We start from the raw sequence: 17,500 nt of genomic DNA on the forward strand, positions 1-17,500 counted from the left end.
GTGTGTGTATTTGTGTGTGTATGTATGTGTGTCTGTGAGTATATCTGAGTGTGTGTGAATGTGTATGTGTGTGTGTGTTTGCGTGCGTTCCTGTGTGTGTGTGATTGTGTGTGTAAATGTAATTGTGTGTGAGTGTGGTTGTGTGCGTGTGCATGTGATCGTGTTAGTGCGTTTGTGCATGTGAGTGTGATCGTGTACGGGTGTGTGAATGTGATTGTGTGTGCGTGTTTGTGTGAATGTGTGTATGATTGTGTGTGCATGTTTTGGTGTGTGAGTGTGATTGTGTATGTGTGTTTATGTGTGTGAGTGTGATTGTGTGTGTGTGTAGGATTGTGTGTGCATGTTTATGTGTGTGAGTGTGATTGTGTGTGCATGTTTTGGTGTGTGAGTGTGATTGTGTGTTATTTTGTGTGTGCGTGTGATTGTGTGTGCATGTTTATGTGTGTGAGTGTGAGTGTGTGCATGTTTTGGTGTGTTAGTGTAATTGTTTCTGTGAGAGAGTGTGTGTGTGTGAATGTGATTGTGTGTGTGTGTTTATGTGTGTGAGGTTGATTGTGTGTGTGCGTTTGTGTAAGTGTGCTTGTGATTGTTTGTGTGTGTGAGTGTGTGTAAGAATGTGTGAGTGTGTGTGTGCGTGCCTTTATGTGTGTGTGTGTGAGTGTGATTGTGTGTATGTGTGTGAGAGAGAGTGTGTGTATGTTTTGGTGTGTGAGTGTGATTTTGTGTGAGTGTGTGTGTGAGAGAGAGTGTGTGTATGTGTATGTGTTGTGTTATTATTAGAGAGTGAAATGTAAACAAACCTCCAGTTTGGTTGAAACGTTCCTTTAAGGTTTCCATGTTGACTTTGAAGATCTGCTGGTGACCCAAAGCACGCTTAGTGTCCCTCTCCCAGTACTGTGCATCATTTGCGTTTAACATCCAGTCCTGTTTGGGTTCTGATTTCTTTGTGTTGCTGTCATAGTGAGCGATCTGAACGTCATCAACCAAATCAACAATCACAAACTCTGGAAAGTTTGGGACTTGAGAGGACGCAGTGTAGAAATACTTCAGAGAGTGAATCCCTGCAAGAAAAAGTTCAAGTCATGACTTTAGTTTTCAGACTGTTTTATAAATCACTGAGAGTCAAGAAGACATGAAGCACATTCAAGACAACTTCAGCTGTTGTGAGGTAAACAAACACAAAAACACATTCATAGATAAAACGTCTGCTCCAGAGTCCAGACTCTCCTTACTTTGAATATTCTGCTACGTCTTAAAAATGGATTCAATCTAACGACTCAAATGTTTAATATTAGAAAATAATATTTTCTACTGCAGAATATTTAATGTGAAGTGAAACTACTTCAACTTCCAGTTACTCGATGAGACTTTTATTATTAAAGTCCTCAAATAGTTGGTTTCTCTCTCTTTATATATCAATATATTTATCCATTTCTACACATATACATTTATACTGGACCCAGTTAACAAAACAAAGTGGGACATTGTTACAGGAAGGGCTTGACTATTTTTTAAATGTATAGACTCAGAAAATATTTGACAACAATAACAATGACAACATGTTCATTAGGTTGTCAACAACATTTCTGATTCAGATCCATCGACTGAAAATAATTCATCTGTGTGTTTGGCTCTGATTCCTAAGATGTCAAAGTCAAATACTTATGACAAAGACATGTAATTGAGACTTGATGTTTAAATGTTAAACATAAGCTTCATTATAAATAACTATAAATCTAATAATGCGTCCAAACAGAACTTGAATTTAGAAAATAAAAGGTATGGTTTTTTTTATACATTTTTTTAAATGTAAAGATAAATGCACATCTTCTTTGTTTATTCTGTAAAAATACAATTGGTGCATGTGAGCAAACATAAAGGCTGATACCTTCATATCTGTGACAGACTCACATCAAGCAGTCCGGCTTCAGTGCAGATGTTATCACATTAGAAAGTATTAACAGACATCTGTCATGTATTCATCATGGAGGCAGCCTCGTCCTGATTCTTTGTCTCCCTGCTTCTTTTCACTGACATCATTTACATTAGAGATGAATTTGTGTTTTGTGTTAGTAACAATGTGTGTTGATTGTATTGGAGGAGGAGGTCACATTGATAACAGATCATTACTTAGTAATATCTCATGTCAGTGATGTTACTCACGGTCTTTATCAGACTAAATGATGTTGAACATTGTACCAACAAAGCAGGAAGCTGTTTGTCCTCAGCAGCTTCCTGTTACTATGGAAACAGCGCCATCTACTGACTACAATAACAAACCCAAACCTGAGTCGTCACCTTATTTGTCAGTTTACACAGTTTAGATGAATAACTGAGGTGTTTGAGTCTCTGGGAGATGAATCATAAATAATTAAAACGATGTTAAAATATATATATTTACATAAATAACAGTCTTGATTCATATCAACGGACTGAACCTGTTATTTCTTCACAACGTTTTATAAACCAACATGAAACATGAGACACGTCATGAACAACTAAGTCTGAAATAATAAAGTTCATAATGTGCACAAGACAAGAAACTCTTTGTTTTATCGCTGAGTTTAAACGTGGCTTCGTTTTTCACTGTTTCCTGATTCATCGGAGTCTGTTGGACTCTTTCGCTTCAGAATCGCTGCGTCATTTCGTCCAGAACCAGCTCGGACCGTGTCGATCTTAATGGTTCTGACCAGAGTAAGAAGTCAAGTAACGGTCAGGATCCAAAGAAAGAAAAGTCCCTGTTCAGTTGATCTTTTCAGAAATAGAATATAATCTTTCCTTCTTACATGAGATCGATGACATTCACGAACATGAACTTTTAAATCATGTCTTTGAAACGTTATTAAACTTCTCAAATCTGCAACGAAGGAACCAAACATCAAACATTACAATAGACCTCAAATCATTTTAGTGTCTTTTAGAAACATGGAGCATTTTTCTTTTCACTTCAAATCGACCAAATACAATAAAATAAAGTAGAAACGTGGACTTTAACTCACGTGCCGTCGCGCTGTGTGCTCCTGCCAGGAGAAGCAGGGACAGTACAGTGAACATGGTGAGCGGTGGTGTATTCCTCTTTGCTGGGCTGAAGGTAGATGAGCTCTTTTCTCCACAGAGAGACGGACTGAGGAGACAAGAGACGAAAACCAGGGGAGACGAGGACAAACTGTGGGGCGGGGACATCCTCTGAGCCAATGGGAATTTAGGATCAGCCTCTACGTCACTTAAAACTGGGTGAAACTCAGCCACTGAGGTTGTAGAAGGAAAAGTGAAAGTAACGAACTGCGTAGTGTTATAACTTCACACCCTGTATAGTCGAATAATATATTTTTAAGATCATTTATACGTAGTGCAACACATTTTTAAGATAATGGGTTTATTTTATTATTGTATTTTTAGGATATTGTACTTGTAGGATAATGTATTAGTCAGATATTGTACTTGTATGATAATGTATTTGTAGGATATTGTACTTGTAGGATAATGTATTTGTAGGATAATACATTTTTAAGATCATTTATACGTAGTGCAACACATTTGTAAGATAATCTGTTTATTGTATTATTGTACTTGTAGGATAATGTATTTGTACCAGTGCAGTTTCTGTCTACATCTTTCTACACATTTATTTTTCCAGATTCATACGAGGTCACCATGACCTTTACTTTTGACCTCTGAAATCTAACCAGTTCATCTCAAGTTGAAGAAATTCCCTCTCAGAGGTCAGAGGTCAAATTCAAGAGGCCAAAAACACATTTTGTGAGTCCAGGTGAACTTCACCTTTGACCTTTGACCACCAAAACTAATCAGTTCGTCCAGAATTTGTACCAAATTTTAAGAAACTCCCTCAAGGAATCCCAGATATATCTCAAGTCATGAGTATGGGACGGACGGACAGACAACCTGAAAACAAGCCCCCCCCACAGAGGCAAACAACGAACTAACACAGATGAGCCCCATTGTTAAGACAGACAATATAATAACACAAGATAGTGAACGTGAAGCCATATTTTACGTCTGTTTCATTCACAAGTTAAATAATAAAACCAAAGCAGAAAGAGAACACAAGCATCAGACTCAGTTCTGTTGTGTTGCTGAAAACTGCTCAGACGAGAGAAATTGAACTCTTCTGTTGATGTTTGAACATCAACAGAAGATGTCGTGTTTCATTTCTGTTTCACTCTCGACTTTCTGTTCACCAAGCACTTTGTAAAATGTCGCATCATTCGTGTTCCACTGAATCGATGTTTGACACTGAGGCTTGGTTGACGAAGGCTCATCCCACACTCGACCATAAGAGTTCACCGAGACAGTTAAACAAATATACTGTGAGGTAGTGATGTCCACTCATTGAGAACCTGGGCTCTGTCCCACTTTAAAGGTCCCAACACACACCTGAGGGGTCGTGTGTGAGAGGATTAAAGAAACAACAAAGTTCTCCTGCTCATTTCAAATGTTTCTCTTCTCCAATCATTTCTTTTAGAGGAACATTGGATCATTACACCAGATTGAGACTTGAACAGGTGTTTAAGGGAAATAATGTAAGTTTAATGAGACGACTTATCTTAAGTGGCCCAAACCCGACTTGATGTGTTGTTTTATATATACAGTATATTATATTATACTTTGGTTTTGGATAAGGTTTTACTGAAGGTTTAGTTTAAAGGTAGGACTGAAGGTTTGAGTACGTCTCCAGAAAATCAATGTAAGTCAATATAATGTCCTCTGAAATCATGGAGGAGGACAGTGTTTATATGTGTGTGTGTGTGTTTGGGTTAGATTTCTTGTTCAGTTCTCAGTCACAGTGCCACAGCGCCCCCACCAGGCACAAACAGCACATCCCTGTTTCTGGTAAATCACATGACTGTTCGCTTTGCTTTGGTTATATGACACTGAGTCTTGATGCTTGATCTGAGGCCGGATCACACTGATGGTTTCATTTGTCTCTTTCAGGACACTGAGGCTCCTTGTCCTCCTCGTTTGTCCACATTCCTCTGGTGTCCAACAGAATACCTCCTGCACAAACACAATCACAGGTAAACAGTGATCAAACTTTGTCATGTAACACACACACACACACACACACACACACACACACACACACACACACACACACACACACACACACACACACACACACAAAATACAGATAAAGTGTGGACATTTACTCAAAAATGACAAGACACTGCATCGTATAAAGGAAAATATATGATGCAATAATCTCATACAAAATATTTGCATGTTAAAAGTATATGTAAACATGGGCTGTGAACTTTTTGATGCAGCAATGGTGACTCATTACACCCAGATAAAACCAAAAGCTTATTCAAGACCAACTCGTGTTTGTGTTTCTCGTGTCCTTGTGTGACCTCTGTCCAGATTCTCCTCCGGAAAACCTGCAGAGAATTCATAATAATAATGATAATATTGTTTTTAAAGGGGGGACATCAAAAGAAAACCTAAATACACATTTATTAGTAGTAATAAAGTAATTTATACATAAATTCGTATTTAGATTAACTAATGAATCTAATCCATTTAGAACAAACAGACAGTTAAACTAAACATGTGCTTGGAATAGAATATTTTTTATGTGGAGGGGTGGGACACCATTCAGATTCAGTGATTTTGTTTTTTGTTGAACATTTTGATTCTCAGAGAATAATTTATGGATCTTGATGATGTTGTGTTGTGCACTTCGGGGCCACTGTACATTCACTGTAACACGCGCTTTTTATTCGGTTTTATTATGAAATCTTAACCGGAACATGCATTGTTTTTCGTGGCTGACTTGACAGACTGTGTGTCGGTGAAAGTGAAACTAAAATGAAAATGGACTTGAGGGGAAAACCACTGATCTCTACACACTAGAGTCTGAGTGTTATCAGCAGCTCGGAGGAGAATCTGTCAGCAGAAGGGAAACAAACACCATGACCGACTTTTCTACCATTTATAAACTCTGCCTGCTCACTGTCACCTGCTGCATCCAAGGTAGGTTTACCTTTCTGTGTCATTTTAGAAACAGGAAACACACATTCATGTAGAGATCAACTCTCCATCTGGCATGTAATCCAATAACTAACCGTCCCTCCATGAAAATGTGATTCCTATTGTTTATTAGTAGTAGTAATAAGTCTTTTTTTAACACATAAGGAAGGATATACTGTACACAAACAACTTGTACTTTCAGTTTATTGTAATACAGTAAAACGTGAGTGAGTCATATGTGAGCCGAATTTAGCATAAAGACACAGTTACTTTGTCAAATATCTTATTTAATATATTTGAGCCATGTGAGATCACTTCTTTAAACCTTTAGTATATTTCTGAATGGAGTTTGGTTTGAAGCGTGCAGTGGCGTTGTGCACCCCGCCCTCTCGTGGTGGAAAATGTTATTACACCAAGCTAGAAAACGAAAGTGCAGAGTGAACTAAAAAACAAATAATAATAATAATAATAATAATAATAATAATAATAATAATAATAATAATAACAATAATAATAATAATAATGTTGTTGTTGTTACCTGGAGTTTATCAGAGTTTCACTGTAATTTTTAACAGCCATATTTTAATATTTTCCCAGAAGACATTATGTATAATTCATTTTCATTTTTAATTTCCTATGACACTGAAACTGCAACAGACTTATTAGTGAATGTAACTATAGCAGGTTAATTCTGTGTTTCACTGGTAAATACAGGGGGACTGATGGAGTATCTCCACCACTGATTACACATTAATACGGGCTATAATATCAGTATTGTGTAATCTTGTTAAACTCATGTTTAACACTTTATTTATCTTGTTTCTCTGTCATGTTCTTGTTAAATTGTCTGAAGCCTGCAGCAGCAGCAGCAGCAGCAGGTGTCCGGCGGTGGAGTGCTGGTTAGTACAGGACCATGTGAGTCGTAGAGGAGCGACGACCCAGGAAAAGTCTCTGCTTCATATCAGGACAGACGCAAACAGCCGAGATGCAGCGTCAGAACAGATTCCCTCCGACATCAACCCGGACAGAGTCTTCTTTATTACAGGTGAGCTCAGAATGAGACTGACGGGACCTTGCTGCCGCGGCTCATCCCCCGATATCTACTACGCAGTCTCTGGCTCCAAGTGCACAAGATGGCAGCGTTCGTATTCAGGATGTTTTGGCTTCATTTCTGGATGTTTGGAGAAAGTGGAGAAGTGTCGTCCATCTTTAACTACAGTCCATAGTTACATGTTAACTTTCTGACTCTGTCCTCAGACCCGGCTGCCACGCTCTGCCACCAGTCCCTCAGCCCCCCCACCAGAGGCTCGCTGCAGAAGGCCCAGTGTGAGATCAGCCCCTTCCTGCATCAGCCCTCCACACTCAAATGGGTTGCTCCACTCACAGTCACTGGCTTCAGCCCCGTGTACCTGCAAGCTGATTGGTTCTCGGCTGCGCTACTGGGGCTCAACAAACAGCTGATCATTTCCAGCATCATGCGGTCTCCCACGGCAACCAAAGAGCCAAATGGTAACACTGAGGAAAATGTGTATCATACCTGAGTCGTACGTGGTAGTTTGAATCTCTCCCTCCTCACTGTCTGTTTCCTCAGTGATCCTGAGTGTCAGCAGTAAAACCGTCTCAGTGCAGGCCCGGCTCGGGAAGCCAGTGCTGCTGGACTGTGGTTTCTGGGTCGATCCTTCCTCGCCTCTGTCCGGGTTGGGTTTCGCCGTCGAGTGGCGTTACCAGTTCAGAGGCAAAGGACGACTGGTTCTGGCTTACGACGGCAAGACAGACCGTGTGGCTGACACCCAGGAGGAAGGGGCCACACTGGACTTTGAGGGTTTGCACCAGAAAGGAAATGCATCCCTGATCCTGCAGGAGACGAAAGTGCGTCACTCCGGGACGTATATTTGCACCGTGCATCTGCCGTACCTTCAGGCTCAGGTGGCGGTGGAGCTTGAGATTGTAGGTGAGGGAAAAGATTATGTTCTCACCCCTGTTGTTTGTTATTTGGTTTTTATTTAACAATGGAACAGATTTTCAGTAAATTTGGTGGAAGGATGTGGTTTGAGTCCGGGAAGAATCATCTCTGTCCACTCGAACATTTTGGCTTTCAAACCACACTGAAATACACAAGTTATAGAATTAGCACCAGCTCTGTAATAAACGTGATTTCATTGGGAACAAGAGTAAAATGATTAACTTTCTCTTGTTTGTTTTCAGAACCTCCATCCCTCTCCATCCACCCCTCCCCTCTGCCCCTCGCTGTTCCCGGACAGACTTTGGTTGTCCAGTGTGAAGCGTCCGGCTTCGCCCCGCTCTCCCTGGAGCTGAGCTGGGAGTTTAAAGGCGCAGATGGGAAGTCCAGACCTCTGGAATCAGCCAGCGTAACGGGCCACAGGCAGGCGTGGGATGGCACCTACGGCCAGAGCACCCGGCTGGAGCTCGACACCTCTAACCTGGGCACGGGGGGGGAGCTCACCTGTGTGGCCGTCCACCCTGGAGGCACACGACGGGCCAGCACGTCCCTCAGTGTCATCGGTAATGTGGAAGAATTTGGTTTTGTTAATATAAGATACGGGTAACGTATGAAATAAAAGCAAAGAGTCAAAGTAATGTTGAGGTAAAACTGATGTTCACCCTTTTCATTTCATCCTTGAGAGAAATAGCTTTTTATGGGGGATCGTTTTAACTCGTTTGCTACATGTGACAGTGAAATGTTAAAGATTAAATGAATAATTTTCATCCTGATTGACAATAAAGAAGCAAATCTGATATGAGAGAATCCATTAAGGCTTGAATTGTGTCTTCTTCTCTTTTACAGGATTCGGTTCTCCGTCTATTGAGGACTCGATGGCGATGGTTGGTGTGGCGCTCGTGCTCTACGGTCTCATCAAGGTGGTCTCCTGGACCTTTTCCAGCTCAGGTATCAAATAAAACAACAGCAATTGAACAGAAACATTATTTCTAAACAGACAATAATAATATTATTCATGTGAATGATCTGAACCATTTAGTGGTTTCAAGCTGCAAAAGGCTTGATACTCTCTTACCATCTATCTACTAATTCCAGACATCTCTGTCTGTCGGTGTTTTGCATATCTCGAGAACCGTTCATCTTATCAGCTTTTCATGTGAATTGTTTAAGGTCCTGTTAAGTGTTGTGTCGAATTTGGAGCAATTTGATACCTTCGATATTAATAAACTTTGATGAAACAGGCGACCAGCGCTTTGTAGCAGCAGCTTCTGAGACTCATGACAACAACAGGTTCAGGGCAACGAACACTGATTCTGCAGTTCAGGTTCTGCACATGGAGTCGAACTTCTCTGAACTTTAAATAAACAGGTGAACATCTCTTTGAGCAGCAGCAGCAGGTCTTTACTCCAGCTTCTGTGGACTGAGTCCTGCAGCAGCTCTTTATTTCCTGCGGCTCAATTACTGCAGGTCATTTTTACAGTTTCAGAGAAATCACAACAGGCCAAATAGACAGGTTTAGAACGGACACTGCATTAATATTAATACAATTTAATAAAACAAAATATACTATAAGTGTGAGATATGTCAATGTGTTTTTAATTGTTGTCTTTTTATCTGTCTGTTGTTTATTTCACTGTTTACAGGCACTGATGTGGCAGATAAAGTGGAAAAGGTAACTTTTTCAAACACCAATAATAATAAGAATGAAAATAATTCTGAAAGTGTTTAGATACGTGTTGTATTTTTTTGGAGCTGCTCTGTGATGCTCACCGCTCCATAATAACTTTCCACATTGCCCTCTTACAGAAAGAGAAGTAAAGAAGTCGACTGAGGTGTGACACTGAGCCACCAACAACCGTCTGCTTTGAAAACTTTGGAGTGATGTTTCCTTTTTCTTTCAGACAATTGTGTCGAGCTTAGCGATAAATCTGTGTGAACATTTGTTTTTAGAGAGTTGTTTTTTTCTACAGATCTTGCTGGACGCCTTCTTGAGCTTTATTTAATTCTGTTTTAACTATTTTCATATTATATATTTTTGTGCAAAAGTAATAACAGGCAGGAATCAGGTACGTTTGAAAGGAAAGGGGTTTCTGCTCATCTAAACAATCCTGTTGTATTATTCTCCTGTAAAGTGACATATTGTTGGATACTGGATCATTTTACAAACACTGGAAATAGAACAACAAATATGTGTAATGATGCTCCCTGTACAACAATGATCACCACTGAGAAGGAAAATAGCTATGTGCATGTGCATGTGTGTGTGTGTGTGCGGTAAAGTGGGAGCTAGAGCGTGCCACCACCAACCAAAAGATCGGTGGGTCGATCCCCGGCTGCTCAGAAGTGTCTTTGAGCAGGATACTGAACTGAGCTGCCCCCTGATGTGCTGCGCTGGCAATGTGACTGATGTGTGTGTAGAAGTGCAGTTTGAATGTGTGTGTGAATGTGTTGTCAGTGGTCAGTTAGATTAGAAAAGCCCTCTTTATACAAATGGTCCATGTAATGTTAGACGAAAACTTTCCAGACTTGGAAAGATCTGGTTTTGTTTAAAAAAAACGTGACAAATTCTGATATTTGTAATTTGTGTGTTATTTCGGTTTTGTCATTACATGTTGCTTATTAGTTTCACTGTGTGTTAGTGAGTGTGTGTCTGTCGTTCAGACTAATGTAGGAATGATGCTGTATCTATGAGAAAATTAAATGTACTTAGAAAGGAGAAGATAATGGCACAAACAGATAATTCTGGTGGATGGAAAATAAAGAATTTGGAACTATTTAAAAAAAATCATATCAATGTATAATTGAAGTGTGCATTGTGGTTGTAATAACATTACATACATTTCTGTTGCCTTGGTTTTCTTGCAAACATACTTGTGCACCACATTGTGCAAATAAAACAGTGCACAATTTGTACATTGTATAAAAATAAATGCTTCATGTACATTCATGACAAAAATATATGGGACATTATTATTATAACTATTGTGACCGATACTTTAAAAAACAAGGGGACCGTTATCCAGTATTATGAGACAATGTGACTTCCGTTGTCCTTTTCAAAATAAAACGGCGTAGTGAACGTACACCATCTTGTACAGTTTTGTACAGAATTAGATTAAAACCTAAACTCAGAATATACTTGAATCATATAGAAAGGCTCTTCTATATATATATATATATATATATATATATATATATATATATATATATATATATATAATTACTAATTAAATGTGAGTTGAACTATTTTCGTTGTATTTTAGATTAATCTATAGCTTTATACACGCCTTTGAATTGTACAGCCTTAAGTCTAAATTTGATATAATCATGAATGAAATTTGATTCTAATCTTTTCATGCAATCATTTAATATTGTCAAAGCATCGTGGCTCTGTGTTTCTGTGTGAGGCTGCTGTGGTGATGACTGTCCTGATGCACATTTGGCCTGTAAACGGACACAATAGGGACAATGTCCACCACCATGGTGTCTTTAAATGTGCTGGTTGTTTCTGGTCAGGAGCTCAAACCCCCTCAAATAGTCCCCGAGCTTCCACAGGAGACAAAGAATACCCACAAGTCTTCAGCTCGTGGAAGCTTGAGCCAGAGCATCTTGGGTAATTGTGTCTGAGAAACATCTCCAAATGATTAAGAAGTCAAGATAAATGTTGTAGTTCACTGTCAGTTTATTTCAAACATTGACAGAAAAACATCCAATCTTCATATTTAAGAATCTGAAACAAACAAACAAAAAACTATTTCACAATGTAAAGTGAAAAACATTCCTGGATCTGTCCACAATCCCATTCCGCACCCAAAATGTAACGAGTTCCTGCCTGGCCCAGACCACATCCTTCCACCAAGTCTAATTATAATCCATCAAGTAGTTTGTTTGTGATCTTGCTCAAAATCATACAAGTAACCAGACAATGGTGAAAAAAACATCTTTGACACCAGGAACAAGTATTTGATTATGATAATAGTTGCTGATTAATCTTGACGAATAGATCAATAGACTTATTGTTGCTGCTTTGTTTAGTTTTATTGAACTGCGAGTGCTAAAAAAGTAAAGCTTTGTGTGTTACTGTTATTAGTCTATCATCACAGAAGCTGTCATATTTCCTGTCTGATCTAAATGTTCCAGCTGTCTGTTGATTATACGACATCCTGCAGTATCGGTTTCCTTGATCAACATTCTCCTGTTTGTATTTCCTGAAAGCAGAAATAAGGAGTGTTTTGGATGGCGGTGGCTCCCGCCTCGATGGCGGATAAGATCATAGTCCTTGACGATGATGAAGAGGAGAGTGCTCAACCCTCCTTTGCTGCTTCCACCTCGTCCACGGAGCATCAAGCTAAACATGTCTCGCCACTCAAAGCTCAGCAGCCGCTCCCCACATTACATCTAGTTGAGCCTAAAAACTAATTCCTTCACAGTTCCGATGTCATCAGTTTCCGGGCAGATTTCAGTTTTCCCAGGAAGAAGCAAAGCACCGCTCTGATCTGAGTGAGTGTGAGCGAGAGATCAGTGGATCTGCTCATGTCTGATAATGAAAACACACTCAATCACAAAGTGGTTTTACACACGACTACAAAAACAACTGTATAATAATAATAATGAGATTATTAAAGACAGCAGCAAATCAAACATGATAACTTCCTTCATAATAAAACCACCACAATCATTTTCTTGTCATGTGTAAAATGTCTTTGTCATTTTCCTGTTGAGAGTCACAGGTTTGACCAAATAGCTTTTTCCTTGCTGCTCTTTCAGGTCAAATCCACATTAGTTTATTCTCTGGGACAATAATGAACATTTGAACTTTCACAGATGTGTTGAACTTTTCTACACGTTGAATCACAAAGAGGCAGAAATCCCAGAGAACATCAGAGACTTTATTAAAAACAGAAGTACAAAAGGAATGAAACAGCAAAGCATCTTAATTTAACATTTATCTATAAAAACCCAACACAAGAAGAGAAATTGAGCCTCAACGTTCAGTTTCTACACTGTAAAAATGAAAACTTGAAATTGTGTTACTGCAATTTCTAAATATAATCAACAGAGAATATTTAATGGATTTGAAAACGTATTTGCTTCAACTAACTTTACTAAGTTAAATTTGTAAAGTTGCTGAAGTTATGTTGGCAAAACACAAAATGGTTCGTTTGTGATATGACACGTCTCATGTCTCATCAGGGGAAACGTGACCTAACGTCATGAAGGTGAGTGTTTAGGTTGAATACAGGACAGAAAATCTGGTTCTGCAGCTGCATATTTTGGCGGCTGTGGCTCAGGAGGTAGACCGGATCGTCCACTAACCAGAGGGGCACAGGTTCGATCCCCAGCTACTCCAGTCCGCATGACCAAGTGTCCATAAGAAAGACACAGAACGCTAAAACTACCCCTGACAGCTTCGTGGACAATGTGTGTGATTGACGTGTGACAGAACAAACACTGTATGAGTGAATGTGACTGAGTGAGTACGGTAAAGTGTCTGAGTGGTCAACACGACGATATCAATGTATTCAAATGTTCATATGGAGAACATCACTGCTCAGGGTGATCAACTTCACGTCTGCATGTGGAATCAACTGCTTGAATCCTCTGGAGCCTGACGAGCAGGGACACTAGAACTCGCAGCTTTGAGAAAATGTGAATATTTTAAACTCACGAAAGATAAGTTCAGTAATTTTGCGCTGTTCGAACCTTTTCATTTTTGCAGTGTAAATGTTAACGAGGCTAAAACAGAAAAGTCCCTTGTCCCTAAAAACTAACAGGAAAATTAACAACATTTCATATGAGATACTTAAAACATCCCACAACCCTTTGATAATCTCCACTAAAATGAACTTTAAAGGTTAAGAACACAGCAAAGCATGAATATAACCAAACAAAAACAAAACAAGCAACTCTTGATTAATTCATTTCTTGTTCAGACCAAAATAAAATAAATTCTGAATATTTACACAACTGGAAAACTAATTTTGTACTGATGCTCGTGTTGTGTGTCCGTGTGTGACAACAACTCATTGTTGTGTGTAATTTATAAAGTTATTTGAATTCTACTAACATTGATTGTATCACTTGTCCAAATCCCACCAGATTCAACACTGCACTTCCTTGGGCCCTTAACAACACACAGGTCAAGTGTGAAGCTGATGAAATGAACGGTTCTCGAAATACGTGAGTCACATACCAACAGATTTATGGAATCATGAGACAGATTATATTTCCAGACCCTAAAATGTGGATGTGTGGGTGTCTATATATGTATATTTAGATTTGTATTATTTTAATGATTTGACAAGGATGCCCCAACACCAGGAATATAAAACTGTAACTAAGATGATCTTTAAATTAACTGCATGTGAACAGTGTTGTGATACTTTCATTGTTTTTGAAAATGTGTTTTACTTCACTCCAGGTAAAGAAAAAGTAATAATCCTCATTTGATTTACCAATATTTAAACAAACATTTATCAGAGGGAAGTTTACATTTCTTATTTTTAACTAAAAGATCAAATTTAATCAACGCCACCTTTTAGTTTTCATATTTCTCAGTTAGTTTTTTTAAATTTGTAGTTATTTGTATTTCAATCAATGTCTGACCCTGAATATCAGTTTATGATTTGAGTGATGAATAATCAATGAGTTCCCAGCTTAAGGGGGAGACTGTGGTGACACTGCTTCTCGTCCATCAACCTGAAGAGAGAAAAAATAAATAAAAATGAAATGTTCAGTTCCACAAAGCCACGTATTTTATGTATTTACAGTATTGAGACCTAATATTTCCATGATTCTCTCAGTGAAATTAAAGTTGACTCAGAAAAAATACACTTATCTTAAATTGATAAGCCCTAAATATTGGGTTTATTAACATTTTAATTGTTGTGTCTCTACTGATATTTGAGTTTTAATTCAACATTTAATCTGTCCTATTAACGTGAAGGTTTCTGATCTGTGCCTTGCTCTCAGCAGATTGTTTTATTTCTAATTAAAACAGAGGTTTTACACATGATCACACATATGTTACTTTGCACTTAGTTTGAGGCAGTTTTGTTTAACAGATGAAGCAACTCACTGTGTTCAGGAGGACGTCTCACTTGGAGAATTAGAACCTCGTTCACCTGATCTCAGCGGCTGTGAGGCACCTGGATCTTTTCCAGCTGTGAGGTCAGAAACACACCGTTAGTCCATCCTCCTCTGAACAGACACTTTTATTACAAACAACCAACACTGCAGGGAACAGTCCTGAAAACTCTCTTCAGCACAAAATGAACCCTATCTAATCTACAGAGGGTTTACTAGAGTCCTGCACTGGGTCAGGTTCCTGTGGGGAGCCTCGTATCCATTGAAATAAATACGGGCAGTAGTGTAGACAAGGCCTGAGTGAACATTTGTGGAAATTTTGAAGAAATTCCCTCAAGACATTCCTGAGATATCGTGTTCACAAGATGAGGACGAACGGATGAACAGCCTGAAAACATAACGCCTCCCTGACTGTCGCCGGTGTGGACCAGTACAAAGTGGACCAGTACAAAGTGGACCAGTACAAAGTGGACCAGTACAAAGTGGACCAGTACAAAGTGGACCAGTACAAAGTGGACCAAAGAGGTGTTGGGGGTGTTTTATAAAACTGGACATGTTAGTACTTTCAGCTGCTGTGCAAACGTGACGTGATGTCCTCATAAAGCATGTTAGTATAAAAAGAAAACAGAATAGAAATAGAAGTTTTACTTACGAAGTGAAGTACATTGGGCTGAAATAAAAAGAAAATACAAATGATTTCAGTTATTACAGTAAAAACACAAACAGAATTGTGTCATGTTTTTCTCCAGTGTCGATCCTCCTCAAACGATCGACAACATACTGTCACTTCTTATCGTTTGTGTGCTGGACGCTGTGTGCAGAGCTTTTTATAAACAGTCTGTGGTGCAGAGGGAAGTTAGAAAACTTTGTGTGAACCCTGCAGCTCTTGAAACAGATGTTGGTGTGTGAGGAACTGAAGTTTGTTTCATGAGGTTTGATCTGAACGAGCATTAATTAGAAAGTCTAAAATCAAAACACCAGAAAAATATTGGACAAAGCTTCTGTGTTGGTCTCTCACCTTTCTTCTTCCTGTACACGATGAATCCAATGACAGCGCTGACGACAGCGAGAGCGACCACTGCAGCGATGATGATGATGGTGGTCACGTCGGTGGGCTTCTCTGTTGAGCGGAATAAAAAAACAAAGCATCACAACCTGAACAGATGAAGCAGGTTGGACGACAAGAATTTCCCTGAACCACAATCCTGTCCTGAGACACAACAAACACACACAGACACTAAACGTGTGAGTTTGTCCTGCTGTTGTTTCTACTTTCAGTTTTCTTCTGTACATAATGACTTTATCTGTGCTTATTCACGCTGGTTTGTCTTAAACTTTACTTCCAGTAACTAAATCATTTCATGGACTCATCTTCTACAACAGAGCAGCAGTCGAGTCTTAACAGTGACTATAATGTTCACATGTTGAAATCATAGACTAATGGAAATAAACACAGACGACACGTCTCCACTTCCTCCCACTTTCCAGAAATGAAGCTAAAATATCCCGGATACGAACGCCGCCATCTTGCACATTTGGACTCTGTGCAGTAGTGAACGGAGGAATGGAGCCACGGTAACGAGGTCCCGCCGATACACATGCTCTGTCAATCATGAGCTGTCAATCATGAGCTGTCAATCATGAGCTGTCAATCATGAGCTGTCAATCATGAGCGGTCAATCATGAGCTGTCAATCATGACATTTCACCCTGTTTTTATAGCATCAATCAGCGACCGAGACGCTTTGGCTTCACTTCTGAGGAGCCGTCATGTCGTCCATCTTTATTTATAGTCAATGGTTGAAATGGTTATAAACTGTGTGAAGAAATGTCCCTAAATGTCTGTTGTTACTCGAGGTAAAGAACGAGAGATTTGTTTGTTTTTTCTGCTTCATTAATTCTGTAGAATAAATGTTTTCATATCAAACATCCACCCTGATCCCAGTGTGTCTGTGAAAGGCTCACATCTGACCAATGATAAATCAGTCTGGCTCTAGTTGAGACCTGCAGAAACACTTCATGGAATAAAATCATACAATCATACAAGTCAATTTAAACATTTATAAATGTGTAAATCTCATTGATCAATGATAATAATAATAGTAATAAAATCCTCAGACACTGTTGCAGACACATTAAAACTAACTTAATTTTTCAGGGTCACATGATGATGAAGGGGGGGGGTGCACATGCACTGGTTTAACACTGATTTGGTTTTACATTGATGAAAGAAAACGTCTCCTGCTACACATCAGCCAACATGACCTGCAGGACTGTTACTGTAGATGAAATGTGTGTTTCCCAGCGTCACCACTGGTTCAAGTCTCACCTCTGTTGGACTCGACTGAGTCTTTGTCCAGTTTGGTGACGATGTCCTCCTTCACACCAGAGATCTGGAACACACAGTCGTACCTCCTCCAGTCTTCAGGGGAGATTGATGAAACCTTCAGGTCAGCGCTCATCTGGA

At 39.3% G+C, this 17,500-nt stretch overlaps 3 protein-coding genes and 1 long non-coding RNA gene across 5 annotated transcripts in view; 1 reads left to right on the plus strand and 3 right to left on the minus strand.

The window, feature by feature from the left end:
• Window positions 1-3,154, minus strand: part of LOC117770969 (H-2 class I histocompatibility antigen, Q9 alpha chain) — a 14,242-nt gene extending 11,088 nt beyond the window's left edge. Inside the window, exons 1-2 of the mRNA XM_034600933.1 lie at window positions 3,000-3,154; window positions 801-1,061 (exon numbers count right to left, since the gene is read on the minus strand). Coding sequence (XP_034456824.1) covers window positions 801-1,061; window positions 3,000-3,054 — 316 coding nt within the window. The 5' untranslated portion in view covers window positions 3,055-3,154. The remainder of the gene's footprint in view (window positions 1-800; window positions 1,062-2,999) is intronic.
• On the minus strand, window positions 1,515-2,758 carry LOC117771038. The gene is made up of 2 exons (XR_004615498.1): window positions 2,200-2,758; window positions 1,515-2,166 (listed from the first exon to the last, which is right to left on the minus strand). It is a non-coding gene; the product is annotated as an uncharacterized LOC117771038 (long non-coding RNA).
• A 2,649-nt stretch (window positions 3,155-5,803) lies between the features above and the next one.
• LOC117770959 (tapasin-like) overlaps window positions 5,804-17,500 on the plus strand; it is a 1,175,540-nt gene continuing 1,163,843 nt past the window's right edge. The window contains exons 1-8 of one of the 2 annotated variants that reach the window (XM_034600913.1): window positions 5,804-5,995; window positions 6,849-7,033; window positions 7,246-7,497; window positions 7,580-7,939; window positions 8,194-8,511; window positions 8,795-8,896; window positions 9,592-9,620; window positions 9,755-10,459. In XM_034600913.1, coding sequence (XP_034456804.1) covers window positions 5,931-5,995; window positions 6,849-7,033; window positions 7,246-7,497; window positions 7,580-7,939; window positions 8,194-8,511; window positions 8,795-8,896; window positions 9,592-9,620; window positions 9,755-9,766 — 1,323 coding nt within the window. In that variant the 5' untranslated portion in view covers window positions 5,804-5,930 and the 3' untranslated portion in view covers window positions 9,767-10,459. Of the gene's footprint in view, window positions 5,996-6,841; window positions 7,034-7,245; window positions 7,498-7,579; window positions 7,940-8,193; window positions 8,512-8,794; window positions 8,897-9,591; window positions 9,621-9,754 lie in introns of those variants that run through there. The other variant, XM_034600912.1, reaches the window with a different exon arrangement.
• The window catches only part of LOC117770970 (major histocompatibility complex class I-related gene protein-like), a 14,899-nt gene continuing 10,215 nt past the window's right edge, over window positions 12,817-17,500 (minus strand). The window contains exons 4-10 of the mRNA XM_034600934.1: window positions 17,363-17,500; window positions 16,053-16,154; window positions 15,687-15,704; window positions 15,027-15,111; window positions 14,607-14,647; window positions 13,652-14,572; window positions 12,817-13,439 (exon numbers count right to left, since the gene is read on the minus strand). The exon at window positions 17,363-17,500 is cut by the window's right edge and continues 165 nt beyond it. Coding sequence (XP_034456825.1) covers window positions 15,032-15,111; window positions 15,687-15,704; window positions 16,053-16,154; window positions 17,363-17,500 — 338 coding nt within the window. The 3' untranslated portion in view covers window positions 12,817-13,439; window positions 13,652-14,572; window positions 14,607-14,647; window positions 15,027-15,031. The remainder of the gene's footprint in view (window positions 13,440-13,651; window positions 14,573-14,606; window positions 14,648-15,026; window positions 15,112-15,686; window positions 15,705-16,052; window positions 16,155-17,362) is intronic.

Source organism: Hippoglossus hippoglossus, chromosome 11 (assembly GCF_009819705.1).
Source record: "Hippoglossus hippoglossus isolate fHipHip1 chromosome 11, fHipHip1.pri, whole genome shotgun sequence".
NCBI lineage: Eukaryota > Metazoa > Chordata > Actinopteri > Pleuronectiformes > Pleuronectidae > Hippoglossus > Hippoglossus hippoglossus.